A 16,550-nucleotide genomic window follows, 5' to 3' on the forward strand; every position below is an offset into this window, starting at 1 on the left:
CCTGTAGTGCGTGCGCGTTTGCGCGCAATGTTTATAGTGGGGGGGGGGGGTCGCGAGTCACTTGCACCGTTACTTTGGGGGTCGCGGGCTGAAAGTTTTGGGAACCCCTGTTCTAGGGGACGCAGGATATAAGACGGGGACGCTGCTGTTGTAATTTGGCAAGGCGTTGTCACACTGTTACCGCGGTAACTCTGTGAAAACTGTATTTCCAACCTGGTTATTCTCTGCATTCTCGGCAGGAAATAACAGAACAGAAACCTCCACAACCAGGGCTGTAGTCAAGACCACCTTAGTCGAGTCCAAGACAAGTCCAAGACCAGGACTAGTCAAGACCGAGTCCAAAGAGGTTTGAGTCCAAGATAAGACAGAGTCCAGGACAGAATAAAGGTCTTCTGCATGACAGTATCGAGACAATCATTTTGGGTTTCACTTTCCCTCCAATATTATTATTATCAACATCATAAAGACACCTGGACTCGGTCCAGACCAGAAGCCACAGACCAGCGGCCGAGACCGAGACAAGTCCGAGTCCAAATACTTAACGAGTCCGAGACCATAGAAAAACGGTCTTGAGTCTGGACTCAAGTACTACAGCCCTGTCCACAACACACGGCATTACATTATTATTATATACCTCTCATTACATTATTATTATATACCTCTCATTACATTATTATTATATACCTCTCATTACATTATCATATACCTCTCTGATCCTAATGGTCCCATCACATTTGGACTTTAGCTTTTTAATTTTAGATATTTAAAATGAAAATAAAAAGTGTTTGTTTCTCCATTTGTGGATATCTGCAATAGCTCTGTTTCTTGTCATAATTCTTATTATAGATATCTGAATTTTCATACCAGTCACTATGGCAACGTTCCACATAGTACCAGACATAAGAGAAGATCAGAGGAGGAAGATCTTCAGACTGGTTTCAGCTTTTAGAAAATGAAGTCAAAATGAGAATTGTTGACTTTATTCTCCATATTTCAACATTATTCCTGATATTTAGACCCTATTCTCAAAATTGAATTAGACTTTCATTCAAAATATTTTTCAACATTTGGACTTTATTCTCAAAATAAAACAACTTCAAACTCTGAGTTATTGTTTTTATGTCTGGCACTAATACTGAAAGTTCAACTTTATTCTCAAACTGAACTGAGCGACCATCTCAGAGATGAAAGTGTTGACCTTCATATCAGGTCTTCTGGTAAACCGCTCCTTACACAGGGGACACAGGTACTGGTCATTAGTATTCCAGTGATCAGTGATGTAGTTCTTGCAGAAGTTGTGACCACACGGTGTGGTGGACTCCAAAAAACCGTAAGGATCCCAGTCCTTGCAAGGCGCAACCACGGGGCGCAACACTAGTCACGCCAGCCAAGGTTAGTGGAGTCTTTAAAGTACACAACGTAAATACACCAACAGCCAAAAGAAACACTTACGGTAACATTACCTCAAGGCAACAATAGCAGCTCAGGATTGACGCATCTGTTGTGTTGCCAGGTGAAATCACTCCTCCCTGGGTCCCGAGCTGAGTCGGAGCCGAGAGGAGGTCCTGGCTAGCCTCAGGGGGAATTAGCCATTTCAGGTTCTAATAAACAACTTGGCAGGGAAGCGCAGTGTAGGTCTGAGGCCCAGGTTACAGAGATGTTTCAGAACCTCTTGGTATGCGGATCGTTGCTCGACCACCTCGGACAGGTAGTCCTCAAAGATGTGGATTGGAACGCCCTTGTATGTGGGCTTGCCACAAAGCCTTCATGCCTCGCATACAACCAACTCCTGAGTCTAGAATCTGTAAAACTGCAACAGGACAACTCAAAAATGAGTCCAGTATTTGTTTGCCCGGGACCTTAGCTAGGAGCTGAGGGGAAAAACATTGGTTCTGCACCTTCGATGTTCCCAGGGAGGAGGATTATTCTCACGTTATATCATTGGTGTCAGTTTTCAAGATTGAGGAGTGTAGCATGTAACTTATCATTCACCTTAAAATCCTGCATTGAATTCGGCTTGGAAGAAAGACTTGAACTCAGTCAAAAGCAAAGCCCTGGGTTCTGCTAGCAGGAGCGTTAGCAGGGTGGCGGTCAATGACGAATCACCCTTCTTTGCAACATCTTTTTTTAACTTGCTGGACATCCACTCGTCGTGGCGGGGTGCTGCCAAATATATAATAACATGGAATAATATAAATGGTTCGTTGTAGTGCTTTGGCTGGACTGTAAGGAAGGTCAGAGATGAAAAGGATGGGAGCGAGGTGCGAACCCTTCACCAAGCCGCCTCACCCAAAGTCCCCTGAAGGAACTACTTCAACAGAGTTTACAATGCCACTAGGTATATTTTGTTCAGTTTAATTGAAAATCAAAGATGATGAATTTATAGTTCTCATTTTTACAGTGAACAAAACTCAACTGATCATAAACCTCTTTAAGAAACAGAAAAAACAAAGAGTTCATTTAAAATGTAAAACAGATTATTATAGAAAGGTAAACAAAGTAAGAAAAGATCATGCTAAACTAAGAGTAATAAAGAGAATATGTATAAGGCAGACACCAACAAATAACGGGAAGACATCTTAAACAGATTATTCTCAACACGGCTTACAGTCTCTCAATTGGAGCTTAGACCAAGTTCCACGGCCTTCTTCAGCTCTTAAACGTCACCCTGAATGGAACCAGCTGCTTTAACTGGACTGAAGAGTCAGACTCAAATCTGATCCACTGAAGTATTTTGTGGGATCCGGTTCAAAGCAGAGGGTTAAAACTATTTACATGAATGACAGGACTACCCTTCAAAGGGAGGGAGCGTAATATGTAGTCGTAGCCAGGACAACATCCATGCTGTTCAGAAGATAGAGTTACTGCTGGTCAGCCTTCAATGTGGAGAGAAGATCAGAATATAACAACACAGCTATCAGGGCATGAGGAGGAGAAGGAAACAGCTTGGCTCTGGAACATGTTCACAACGAGGCAGTGTGAATGCGCTGGTGTTTTTTAAGGGTACCGCCCTCAGAAAAGGTTTTCCCACATTGTTCACACCAGTACGGCTTCTCTCCAGTGTGAAGGCGTTGATGTATTTTAAGGCTACCACTGTGAGAAAAGGTTTTCCCACATTGTTCACACGAGTACGGCTTCTCTCCAGTGTGAATGCGCTGGTGAGATTTAAGGCCACTACTCTGAGAAAACGTTTCCCCACATTGATCACACCAGTACGGCTTCTCTCCAGTGTGAATGCGCTGGTGAGTTTTAAGGTTACCACCACGAGAAAAAGTTTTCCCACATTGTTCACACGAGTACGGCTTCTCCCCAGTATGAATGAGCTGGTGAGTTTTAAGGTTACCACTGTGAGAAAAGGTTTCCCCACATTGTTCACACGAGTACGGCTTCTCTCCAGTGTGAATGCGCTGGTGACATTTAAGGTTACTACTGACAGAAAACGTTTCCTCACATTGTTCACAGCTGTACGGCTTCTCTCCAGTGTGAATGCGTTGGTGAGATTTAAGGCCACCACTGTGAGAAAAGGTTTTCCCACATTGTTCACACGAGTACGGCCTCTCTCCAGTGTGAATGCGTTGATGTGTTTTTAGGTGACTCGGTTGTGTGAAAGCTGCCCCACATTGATCACAGCTGTACGGCTTCTCTCCAGTGTGAACTCTCTGATGAATCTTTAAATATCTTGATGTTGTGAAGGTTTTGTCACAGTGCTGACAGCGGTGACGTTTGAATCCTCTTCCTCTCCGTTTCTAGACAGAAAAAACAGAGAGTGAGTTAGTGAGGTGCCGCTGTAGAGATCTATCTTAAACTAGAAACTATGTCCACATTTAGAGCATGTCTGTGAAACATAGTTTGACTGATGCTAAAAGACAATATTCAGCTCAGACCTGGTAAACCCAAACGGGTAGTGTGGGTAAATTGGGAACCTCTGGAGGAGGCCCCTGTCCGACAGACTTCCAACTCACACCTGCGTCGGAGCTTTTCAGGCATCCCTGTGGAGGCTGGGGGCATTGAACCTGAGTGGACAATGTTCAAAGTTCCCATTGCTGAAGCTGCGGCGGTGAGCTGTAGTCTTAGGGTCTTAGGTGTCTCAACGGGTGGTAACCCATGAACACCCTGGTGGACACTGGTGGTCAGGGAAGCCGTCCGACTGAAGACTATTTTCGGGATATGTTATCCCAGAGGACTCCGGAGGCAGTTGCAAGGTACCGACGGGCCCGAAGGAAAGCAGCGGGTGTGGGAGAAGTTCGGAGAAGACATGGAGAAGAACTTTCGGTTGGCACCAAGGTGGTTCTGGAAAACCGTTCGCCACCTCAGGAGGGGGAAGCGGGGAATCATCCAAGCTGTATACACTAAGGATGGGACGTTGTTGACCTCAACTGGGGAGGTAATAAAGCGTTGGAAGGAGCACTTTGAGGAACTCCTAAATCCAGCTGACACGCCCTCTGTGGTGAAGGCAGAGCTGGAGAATGATTAGGGATCAGTGTCCCTGGTGGAGGTCTCTGAGGTATTCAAACAACATCCCAGCGGAAAAGCCCCAAGGATTGATGAGATCCGTCCAGAAATGCTGAAAGCTCTGGGTGTGGAGGGGATGTCTTGGTTGACACGACTCAACATTCAACATTGCGTGGAAGTCTGGGACGGTGCCTAAGGAGTGGCAGACCGGGGTGGTGGTTCCCCTCTTCAGAAAGGAGGACAGAGGGTGTGTGCCAATTAGAGGGGTATCACACTTCTCAGCCTCCCTGGTAAAGTCTACTCCAAGGTGCTGGAAAGGAGGGTTCGGCCGATAGTCGAACCTCGGATTTAAGAGGAACAATGCGGATTCCGTCCTTGTCCTGGAACAACGGATCAGATCTTCACTCTCACAAGGATCTTGGAGGGGGCCTGGGAGTATGCCCGAGCAGTCTACATGTGTTTTGTGGATCTGGAGAAGGCGTATGACCGGGCCCTCCGGGAGAAACTGTGGGAGGTGCTGCGGGAGTATGGGGTGAGGGGGTCCCTTCTCAGGGCCCTCCAATCTCTGTATGACCAAAGCGAGAGCTGGGTCCAGGTTCTCGGCAGTAAGTCGGACTCGTTCCAGGTGACGGTTGGCCTCCGCCAGGGCTGCGCTTTGTCACCAATCCTGTTTGTAATATTTATGGACAGGATATCGAGGCGTGGTCCGGGCGGGGAGGGGTTGCAGTTCGGTGGGCTCGGGATCTCATCGCTGCTTTTTGCAGATTATGTGGTCCTGATGGCGTCATCGGTCTGGGACCTTCAGCACTGACTGGATCGGTTAGCAGCCGAGTGTGAAGCGGCTGGGATGAGGATCAGCACCTCTAAATCTGAGGCCATGGTTCTCAGCAGGAAACTGATGGAGCGCTTTCTTCAGGTAGGGAGTGAGTCCTTACCCCAAGTGAAGGAGGTTAAATTCCTTGGGGTCTTGTTCGCTAGTGAGGGGACCATGGAGCGTGAGATTGGTCGGAGAATCGGAGCAGCGGGGGGGTATTGCATTCCGTTTATTGCACCGTTGAGACGAAAAGAAAGCTGAGCCAGAAGGCACAGCTCTCAATCTACATGTCAGTTCTGGTTCCTACCCTCACCTATGGTCATGAAGGCTGGGTCATGACCCAAAAGAACAAAATTCAGGGTACAAGAGGCCAAAATGGGTTTCCTCAGGAGGGGGGCTGGAGTCTCCCTTAGAGATAGGGTGAGAAGCTCAGTCATCCGAGAGGAGCTCGGAGTAGAGCCGCTGCTCCTTCGCGTTGAAAGGAGCCAGTTGAGGTGGTTCGGCATCTGGTGAGGATGCCTTCTGGGCGCCTCCCTAGGGAGGTGTTCCAGGCACGTCCAGCTGGGAGGAGGACCCGGGGAAGACCCAGGACTAGGTGGAGAGATTAGATCTCCAACCTGGCCTGGGAACGCCTCGGGATCCCCCAGTCGGAGCTGGTTGATGTGGCTCGGCAAAGGGAAGTTTGGGGTCCCCTACTGGAGATGCTGCCCCCGAGACCTGATACTGGATAAGCGGATGAAGATGGATGGATGGACTTGTATCTGTAGGGTCTGTTGTCTTTAAGTTGCTAGACTAGGTCTACTGAACCATTGTCCCCGATAGAGAATAGCAATGAGGGGCACCAGTTGACCTTTCAACTTTTATCTTAGCTTGTTGTTGTTGCTAAATCAAACTTGTATCTCCAGCAGTATTGGGCAGTAACGATACTAGTTTAACTACTTCTCAGTAGCGTCACTGCTTTCTGAATCAAACAGCTTTTCAGAGGTTTACCTCCAAATCAAGGACAACTGGACTTGGTTAAAGGTCGTTGAAGACATTTCGTCTAGCACAAAAAGACAAGCTCAAAAGACGTTTTGTTTGTTGTTTTTTTGGTCCTAAGGAGGATTTTGGGGGGTGTACTAGGAAACGCCCATTTTAATCAATCAGTACACCATTGTGTGTGTGGCGCCTAGATCAAACACTTCAAATTTGGTAAAGATCAAATGGGCAGTTCATATATATATATATATATATATATATATATAAATAAAGCAAATAATATCAGAATCCAAGTTGGCAGCATGTATGGTCTGACATGTGTTTGTCACTTTTATCTAAACTCAGTTATCCTCATTTTGTTTGCTTTTATACTCATATATGGAGAAATCTTTTGGCAGATTCCATGATTGAGCTCTTTGGCTTTTAGATGAAGTATTTTTTATTAGACTATGGACTACGTTGCTGCACAAAAGCTTCCATCTCCTGGCTCTACCTGAATTCTGAGGCTCTGTTAGCCCTAGCAGTCCAGCTACCATCTCCTGGCTCTACTTGGATATTGAGGCCCTCCTAGCCTCTCCAGGACCTAGCAGCCCAGCTTCCATCTTCTGGCTCTACTTGGATCGTGAGGCCCTGGTAGCCCCTTTAGGCCTTAGCAGCCCAGCTACCATCTCTAGGCTTCAGGCCCTAACAGCCTAGCTACCAACCTCCTTCTCTAGCCCAGCTCTAACCCTGCTACCATCTCTAGGCTTCAGGCCCTAGCGGTCAAGTTACTATTTCTAGGTGCTGTTTGGATCCTGTGTCCTTGCTAGCCTTTCCAGGCCTCACTTGGATCTTGAGGTTCTGCTAGCTTCTTTAGGCCCTAGCAGCCCAGCCAACATCTCCAGGCTTTGCGTGGATCCTGAGGCCCTGTCTGCTCATTCGGGTTTTGCTAACATACAAAAACCCAGGACCTGATCTTATAGAACCCTATTTCTTCAAATAGCTGCTGATTGTGTAGCACAGCCTCTAACGTACCTTTTTAACCTTACTTTAAAGAGCAACACTATTCCTAAAATATGGAAATCTGCATTTGTTTGCCCATTACTGAAAGGTAAACTTAAATAATTATAGACCAATTTCTAATTTGTCTGTTTTGGCCAAAACGCTTGAATCCCTGGTGAGTGATCAGATGACAGACTTCTTGCATGCTCAGGATATTTTATCCCCAGTTCAGTCAGGTTTTAGAAAAACACATAGTACCATCACAGCTGCAATGAAGGTGATAAATGATATCTCTGTTGCTCGTGACAACAAGCAGCACTGGGCATCACTTTTTATTGATTTGTCAAAAGCTTTTGACACGGTTGATCATGATGTTTTAAAGATTAGGCTTCTTAAATCAGGGTTTTCAAAGAAAACTGTCTCTTGGTTCTCAAACTATCTTAATGACAGAACTCAGTGCATTAAGCATGATGGTGTTCACTCTGGTATTTTACCAATCTTTAAAGGGGTTCCACAAGGCTCTGTATTAGGCCCTCTTTTATTTACTATTTTTTTAAATGATCTTAATCGGCATGTGTCTGATGCAAACTTTCATTTTTATGCAGATGACACAGTTATTTACTGCTGTGCACCCTCTCTTAAACAAGCCATTGCACATTTACAGAATGCTTTTAATGTGCTCCAGAATACAGATACAGCTGAAACTTGTGCTCAATGCAGACAAAACCAAATGTTTGCTTTACACAGACCTTTGGAACAGGCCACTGAATGTTCCCTCAGTGGTTACTCTTGATGGACGGGAAATACAGACTGTTACAACTTATAAGTATCTTGGTATTGTTATTGATGACTGCCTGTCATTTAAGCCTCATTTTCACTGTCTAGTGAGAAAGTTGAGACTAAAATTGGGTTTTTACTTTCAAAATAAGCTGTGTTTTTCTTTTAATGTTAAAAAACGGTTAGTGGCATCAACTTTTTTAACTGTGCTGGATTATGGTGATATACTCTATATGCATTCATCTGCTCACTGCCTTCAGATGATTGACGCAGCCTATCATGCATCGTTGAGATTTAGTACTAATTGTAGAGTTGGCACCCATCACTGTGAGCTGTATTCTCGTGTAGGGGGGTCTGCCTCGGCTACACGGAGGCTTTGTCATTGGTTTACATTTATAAATATGATATATATAAGGCTACTCTTGGTGCGCTTCCATCTTATTTATGTTCACTTCCTATAAAAAAAGTACTGGTCATTACTCTCTCCGTTCTCAGGCTGTTGTCTTGTTGTCTGTCCCACGGGTCAGGACTGAGCTGGGTCGGGACTGAGCTGGGTCGGGACTGAGCTGGGTCGGGACTGAGCTGGGTCGGGACTGAGCTGGGTCGGGACTGAGCTGGGTCGGGACTGAGCTGGGTCGGGACTGAGCTGGGTCGGGACTGAGCTGGGTCGGGACTGAGCTGGGTCGGGACTGAGCTGGGTCAGGACTGAGCTGGGTAGAAAGGCCTTTGCTTACTCTGCTCCCTTCACATGGAGTTTGCTGCAGAAGAACTTGAAACTTAGTAACTTGGTTCCTTTGAGTATTTTTAAGCTGAGAATGAGAAGCTTTGAGTTGGACTCCCTCACATGTCGATGTTTTAATTGAGATTTCATTGTAAGTGCACATTTGGTTTTCATGTGTGTGTCTTTGTGCGTCTGTGATGATGTGATGTAATTTTGATGCCTATATTGGCCAGGTCTCCCTTGCAAAAGAGATTTTTAATCTCAGTGGGTATTACCTGGTTAAATAAAGGATAAATAAATAAAAAATAAAAATTTACTGTATATGAACCTTTGTACAGATTTGGTCCAGAGTCTCAGAGCAGGATGAAAAAAAAAGAATCTCAGGATTCACGTTGATAGGATTTAATTTTGACAAGATATGCAAAAGTTATTCTGGGTCTCTATTTAGAAAAGAAATCATATTTTGTATTTTACGCATTTGAAAACCCCAAAAAATTAATTCAGTAACGTTTTGTAACAGCAACCTGATGCTATATGCATGAGTATGCATATGAGTTTCAGGGAGATGGGTCAGTAAACCCAGGACGAGCAAAAAAAGAAAAGAAAAGCATGACTATATATATATATATATATATATATATATATGTTAAATTAAACTGGTAGAAATTACAAAGAACTTGATTGCAGGAGATTATCCACTCTGATTTTCTCCCGGCCTTTACTTGCCCGTGTTGCCCCCCCGACCACTATCAGAGGGCGGAGTTTAATGACTACCGGTTCTTCTTTGAGGAATTACGGTATAATATATAAATCCTAAAAGACATTTGTGAAACCCTCTTTGTGAATTCATTAATATTGAGATTAGATTTCTGGGAGTCTTCAGTCTGGAGTAACCTCTTTCCTTCACTCACCTCCTCCTTCTTCCTCTTGCTCCCTCGCTCCTCTGAGTCTCCCGAGGCCTCCCTGACACCTTTCCTCTTGCCCTCCTTCTTCTTCTCCTCCGTCTCCTCGTGTTTCTGCATGTACTCTGTGGTAAGGACGGGGCAGTCCAGGTGGTCTTGCGGCTCCCATGTGTTCTCCTCACTGGAAAGGTGAGTGCAGACAGAAGGACATCTCCTCACACTTTGTTTTTAGACACTCCATTCTCACTCTAATTCATCATTCCTATTAGTCCTTCTTTCTATTTCTAAGGTTATTTGTGGGTCTGCAACTTAGAGTGAAAATACCAAACCTTCAACTTTGAGGGCGTGATACAATACTGACATTTATTTGCAATATGTAAATATATTATATATATCAGGACCAAGAACACCAAGTATTAATGTTATAGACTCATACTTACTCTGAGAACCCCTTCCATTTCAGCAGGAACTCTACTCTTCCCTTCACCACTCTGCGGTCCAAAACCTTCTCCACCACATACTCCTCCTCTTCCTCCTCCTCCTCCTCCTTTCCTGCTACGGTGGCCAGCTTGCCGTCTGCTGAGGACTCCTTTGGTAGACCCAAGGGGGAAACATGCAGAGATAATGATACAGGGGTTAGAAGAACTAATGGGAGGTGTGAGTGAATTCTAGCTGACCATGTTTTACTAGATTCAGATCTTCTGTTTGAATGGAGAGAATGCGAGGACTGATGAGGGGACCAGTCCATAGGACTTCAGAGTGTCAGGTATCTCCTGCATTCAAACTGAAAGAACTACTAAAATGGAAGGCCCTAAAGTCATTAAGTGGAGCTCCACGCTACATGCCCAGCAGCCTGGACCAACCACACTTCATTTGGCAGAACATCTCCAGATGTTCCTCGCCTTGCACAACTCAGTTTGTTTCAGGAAACAACAACAAACTTTGAGCAGTGATTCCATAACCACTAGAACTGCTGAGCGGTGACCGCCAGATTCCAAACTCTAAAATCTGTCATGATAAATACCTAATTGCAATATTAATGCAGGTATTGTGTAACAAAATAACACCAAAATGTACAAGTTAACGAGTTTAATTATACACTTGAGTTGCTCAGGTGTTTCAGTAATTCATATCATGATATAGTAAAACGTAATTGTATCATTCACATTTGAAAAATATGGTATGTGAATTCATTCAACATAACTTATAACATGCAAATAACAGCTAAAAGTATCTTCTCTGAACATTTATAACCTAACCTGTCACTGCCTCCGTGTTGGGGTCTGCTGTGGTGCCCCGCTGCCCGGACCGTGCCCCCCCGCTGCTCGGACCGTGCCCCCCGCTGCCCGGACCGTTAGCCTGCGTTACCGACCCTGGCGTTACCTTCGGCCCATCGCTGATGCCCACAGTTGTTACTCGAGACCGCTTATGACGTTTCTCTGGAAGAGACGCTGATGGTAACTAAGCAACCAATATGCTTCTTCAACCGCGCGAATGATCAAAAACAATACCGCAAAAATCCCAGCGGTCAATTTGACCGTGTATGGCCGAAATAGGTAAAAGGGATTTTATTTTCTTTGCCTAGTGTGTAATGTATATAAAACTATTTTAAAGTAAAATATAGAGTGTTTTAGGAAAAGTCAGGAACCAGCAGGACTGTATTTTTTTATCCAGAAAAGTTGTTACATATATATTACAAAGTTATTACATATATATTACAAAGTTATTACATATATATTACAAAGTTATTACATATATATTACAAAGTTATTACATATATATTACAAAGTTATTACATATATATTACAAAGTTATTACATATATATTACAAAGTTATTACATTTATATTACAAAGTTATTACATATATATTACAAAGTTATTACATATATAAATTTCAAAACGACCGTCATGGCTGTTCTAGTGTTAAAGAACCAACGAGGCCGGCCTGGTTGGTTCTTTAACCCAAAGAATCTGTTTCTATCTGACTGGATGTTGTGGAGGGATGGAGCAGGACTGCTGAGGACGCAGTAATGTCCCACAGGCTGGTCCACTGGTCCACTAGTCCCACTGGTCCACTAGTCCCACTGGTCCACTAGTCCCACTGGTCCCACTAGTCCCACTGTCCACTAGTCCCACTGGTCCTCTAGTCCCACTGGTCCACTAGTCCCACTGGTCCACGGGTCCACTAGTCCCACTGGTCCACTAGTCCCACTAGTCCCACTGGTCCACTAGTCCACTGGTCCTCTAGTCCCACTAGTCCACTAGTCCCACTGGTCCACGGTCCACTAGTCCCACTGGTCCACTAGTCCACTAGTCCCACTGGTCCACGGGTCCACTAGTCCCACTGGTCCACTAGTCCCACTAGTCCACGGTCCCACTAGTCCACGGGTCCACTAGTCCCACTGGTCCACTAGTCCACGGGTCCACTATCCAACTGGTCCACGGGTCCCACTGGTCCACTATTCCCTAGTCCCACTAGTCCACGGGTCCACTAGTCCCACTAGTCCACGGGTCCACTAGTCCACGGGTCCACTAGTCCCACTGGTCACAGCTAATGACGTTAGCCATGTTTAGCTCATTGAAATAGCTCACTGTCCCGTATTGTGTCAACAGTTAACTTATTTTGCATTTTATATATTTTATATTAGGATATTATATATTATAATACATATTATATATTATATATTACATGTTCCATATTATATATATTATATATTACATGTTCCATTTTACATATTTTATATTCCATATTATATATTCCATATTATATATTATATATTATATATTCCATATTATATATTATATATTTTATATTCCATATAATATATTTTATATTCCATATTATATATTTTATATTCCATATATATATTTTATTTCCATATTAATATATTTTACATTAGGATATTTTATATTATATTTCTATAATATTATATTATATATTTCATATGATATATAATTATATATTTTATATATTATATAATATATGACATAATATATATTTTATATTCCATATTATATATTTTATATTTTATAATATATATTAGGATATTTTATTTTTTATATTTTATATTACATATTTTATATTATATTATATATTTTATATTATATTATATATTTTATATTATATTATATATTCTCCACCCACTCAAACCTCCTCCCCAGTCCCAGAACCAGACCCAGGACCATGGGAGGTGGGCATTAGGCTGCTGCCCCACGTCTGTGGACTGCCCCCCGACACCTCGAGTGTGTTTAAAAGGCCTCCAACTCTTCTTTTAGCAGCTTTTGGCGCACCCCCCCCCCCCCCAGATGTCTTTTTATCGTCTCTTCTAAGAATAGTTTTACTTTTTTTTTATTCTTAATATTAATTTGTTTTGTTTTCTTTTTTTACCTGTAGCACTTTATTGATGAAAAGTGCATTATAAATAAATGTATTATTATTATTATTATCATCACCACACACACACACACACAAGATACAACACACACAAGATACAACACACCACACACACCACACACAAGATACAACACACACACCCACACACACCACACACCCACACACACACAAGATACAACCACAACACACGAGATTGTGTGGGAAATTATACTCAGGTATTGTGAATTATTGTGAGAAATTGTACTCAGTAGTGTTATCATATTTAGACACTGTGAATGAACTTATGCATAAGTTAATTAAACAAAACTCATATCAGACATTGAATGAAGGAGAAAATGTACTGTTGCTTGGCAACCAGGTGGGGGCGGCATCCTGTTGGCAAACATTACATTTACAAGAGAACCGGATGCAGTAAGGCCAGAAAGCCACGTGTTCACTCACAATGGAGGAGAACAAAAGGGGGATTCCCACAGGAAACGACCCCCAACACACGCACACACCCACACATTGCCGAAGAATGTAAACAGGAAGTCGCGCCCACCCAGCCAATAGAAATACTGATGCTAAGGCGATATGACCCGCCTTGTGACGCTTTTAACCAATAGGACTCCCTTAAGGGCTGCTTTATAAACCGTTGCATGTGACTGTTACAGGGCCTTCTTTGAGAACCTCTGAGCTAGTCATGTTCCATTGAGACCCGTGCACGTATTTATTGTCCGGAATGCATTGCTCTGTTTTATTAATAAATCTTTTTGGTATACTTAATCAAGCTAGAGTGATTCCTTAGCTAATTGCGTCCCGACTTTTGGACCCTCCAAGTGGAATTCGCAACAGATGCAACACACACCACACCACACACCACACGAGATGCAACACACACACACACTAGATGCAACACACACACACACACGCACACACACACACACACGAGATACAACACACACACACACACGAGATGCAACACACACACACACGAGATGCAACCCACACACACGAATGCCACCCACCACACACACACACACACACCGAGATGCAACCACACACACACGAGATGCAACACACACACACACACACACACGCACACACACACACACACACACGATACCACCCACACACACACACGAGATACAACACACACACGAATACACCACACACAAGATACAACACACACACACAATACACACACCACACAAAGATACAACACACAACACACACACAACGAGTCAACACACACCCACACAATGACAACACACACACACACCGAGATACACACACACACCACACAAATACAACACACCACACACACACGATACAACACACACACAAGATACAACACCACACACAGATACACACACACACACAAGATACAACACACACACACAAGATACAACACACACACACACACAAGTACCAACACACACCACACCAGATACAACACACACACACACACCTATACAACACACACACACACACACACAAATACAACACACACACACAGATACAACACACACACCAAGATACAACACACACACACAAGATACAACACACACACACACACACACACACACACACACACACACACACACCACGAGATGCAACACACACACACACACACGCACCACACACACACACACACGACATACAACACACACACACACACGAGATACAACACACACACAATATACAACACACACACAAGATACAACACACACACAAGATACAACACACACCCACACAAGATACACACCACACACAAGATACAACACACACACACACACACACACACACCACAAGATACCACCACACCAACACAACCACCACACACACCCACACCCCGTATGGAGGAGTTGCCGCTGGGAGCTGATCAGTAACCAGATAGATCCGTTCACAAGTTCCAGGTTACTGGACTCTCGCTACGTTCACCCCCCCCCCAACACAGCGAAAAAGATAGAAAGTATTAGTGTGTGTGTGTGCGTGCGTGCGTGCGTGCGTGCGTGCGTTAAGCGTTTCAGGTGCGTGTAGAGAGCAGTATTGAAGAGTTTACCTGAGTGTGTGCGGGTCACCTGGAGCTCTGTCTTCTTAAAACTCACTAAGAACAAAGAACACAGCTATCCCGCCGCCAGCCCGAGATCACAGGGAACACACGAGACTTCCGCTTTCCTCCAAGTCAGGGTTTTTCAGATTAAAGTTTCAAATGAAAGAAGGCCGCCGCCTGGAGTTCAGGAGGGGAACAACCAGCTCCACATTCACTTAATGGATCAGTTAGTGGTGGACTGGGACTCAAGTACTGGACTCAACTCCAGGTACTTGGACTTCACTCGACTATTAAATAATGTACAGCATTTTAATAATTAAAATAATGTAAAATAATAAGGAGAAATTGAAAAATATAGATCAATTTTAATTATTTACATGGAGTCTGGTGGAGATATGCTGCTCTATACACGCTAAAAGTAGTGATTATTTACATGGAGTCTGGTGGAGATATGCTGCTCTATACATGCTAAAAGTAGTGATTATTTACATGGAGTCTGGTGGAGATATGCTGCTCTATACACGCTAAAAGTAGTGATTATTTACATGGAGTCTGGTGGAGATATGCTGCTCTATACCCGCTAAAAGTAGTGATTATTTACATGGAGTCTGGTGGAGATATGCTGCTCTATACATGCTAAAAGTAGTGATTATTTACATGGAGTCTGGTGGAGATATGCTGCTCTATACACGCTAAAAGTAGTGATTATTTACATGGAGTCGGGTGGAGATATGCTGCTCTATACCCGCTAAAGTGTGATTATTTACATGGAGTCTGGTGGAGATTGCTGCTCTATACATGCTAAAAGTAGTGATTATTTACATGGAGTCTGGTGGAGATATGCTGCTCTATACACGCTAAAGATAGTGATTATTTACATGGAGTCTGGTGGAGATATGCTGCTCTATACACACAAAAGTAGTGATTATTTACATGGAGTCTGGTGAGATATGCTGCTCTATACACACTAAAGTAGTGATTATTTACATGGAGTCTGGTGGAGATATGCTGCTCTATACTGCTAAAGTAGTGATTATTTACATGGAGTCTGGTGGAGATATGCTGCCTATACACACTAAAAGAGTGATTATTTACATGGAGTCTGGGAGATATGCAGCTCTATACACGCTAAAAGTAGTGATTATTTACATGAAGTCTACTGGAGATATGCTGCTCTATACACGCTAAAGTAGTGATTATTTACATGGAGTCTGGTGGGGATATAGTTTATGACCTAATTACTGTGATGTCAACACATTAAGCTAAACTGATCTCTACGTTTCATAAGTTGTCAAACACAAAAAGTTCCAACATTCTGACTAGCATTCAAAGTGTCATAATTTACCAATGAGACTCAAAACTACAGCGCGTAGTCTCCGCCGCCCCCATGAGGAACTCTAAGAAAGACAACAATCAGCATGTGAATGTTGCTAGATGAAGCCATTAATTAATAATTATTTTAACATTTTATTAGCTTTGTAGCAACTTATTTAGC

General features: G+C 43.4%; 1 protein-coding gene across 1 annotated transcript; it reads right to left on the minus strand.

Annotated features, from left to right (window-relative positions):
• Positions 1-2,340: 2,340 nt before the first annotated feature.
• On the minus strand, positions 2,341-13,704 carry LOC116678281 (zinc finger protein 239-like). Its single transcript, XM_032508256.1, has 4 exons — positions 13,672-13,704; positions 10,066-10,211; positions 9,635-9,806; positions 2,341-3,746 (listed from the first exon to the last, which is right to left on the minus strand). The coding sequence occupies exons 1-4, from the start codon at positions 13,702-13,704 to the stop codon at positions 2,964-2,966; spliced, it is 1,134 nt and encodes a 377-aa protein (XP_032364147.1). The 3' UTR covers positions 2,341-2,963.
• Between the last annotated feature and the right edge of the window lie 2,846 nt (positions 13,705-16,550).

Source organism: Etheostoma spectabile, unplaced genomic scaffold (genome assembly GCF_008692095.1).
Source record: "Etheostoma spectabile isolate EspeVRDwgs_2016 unplaced genomic scaffold, UIUC_Espe_1.0 scaffold00006856, whole genome shotgun sequence".
In the NCBI taxonomy this organism is placed as follows: Eukaryota; Metazoa; Chordata; class Actinopteri; order Perciformes; family Percidae; genus Etheostoma; species Etheostoma spectabile.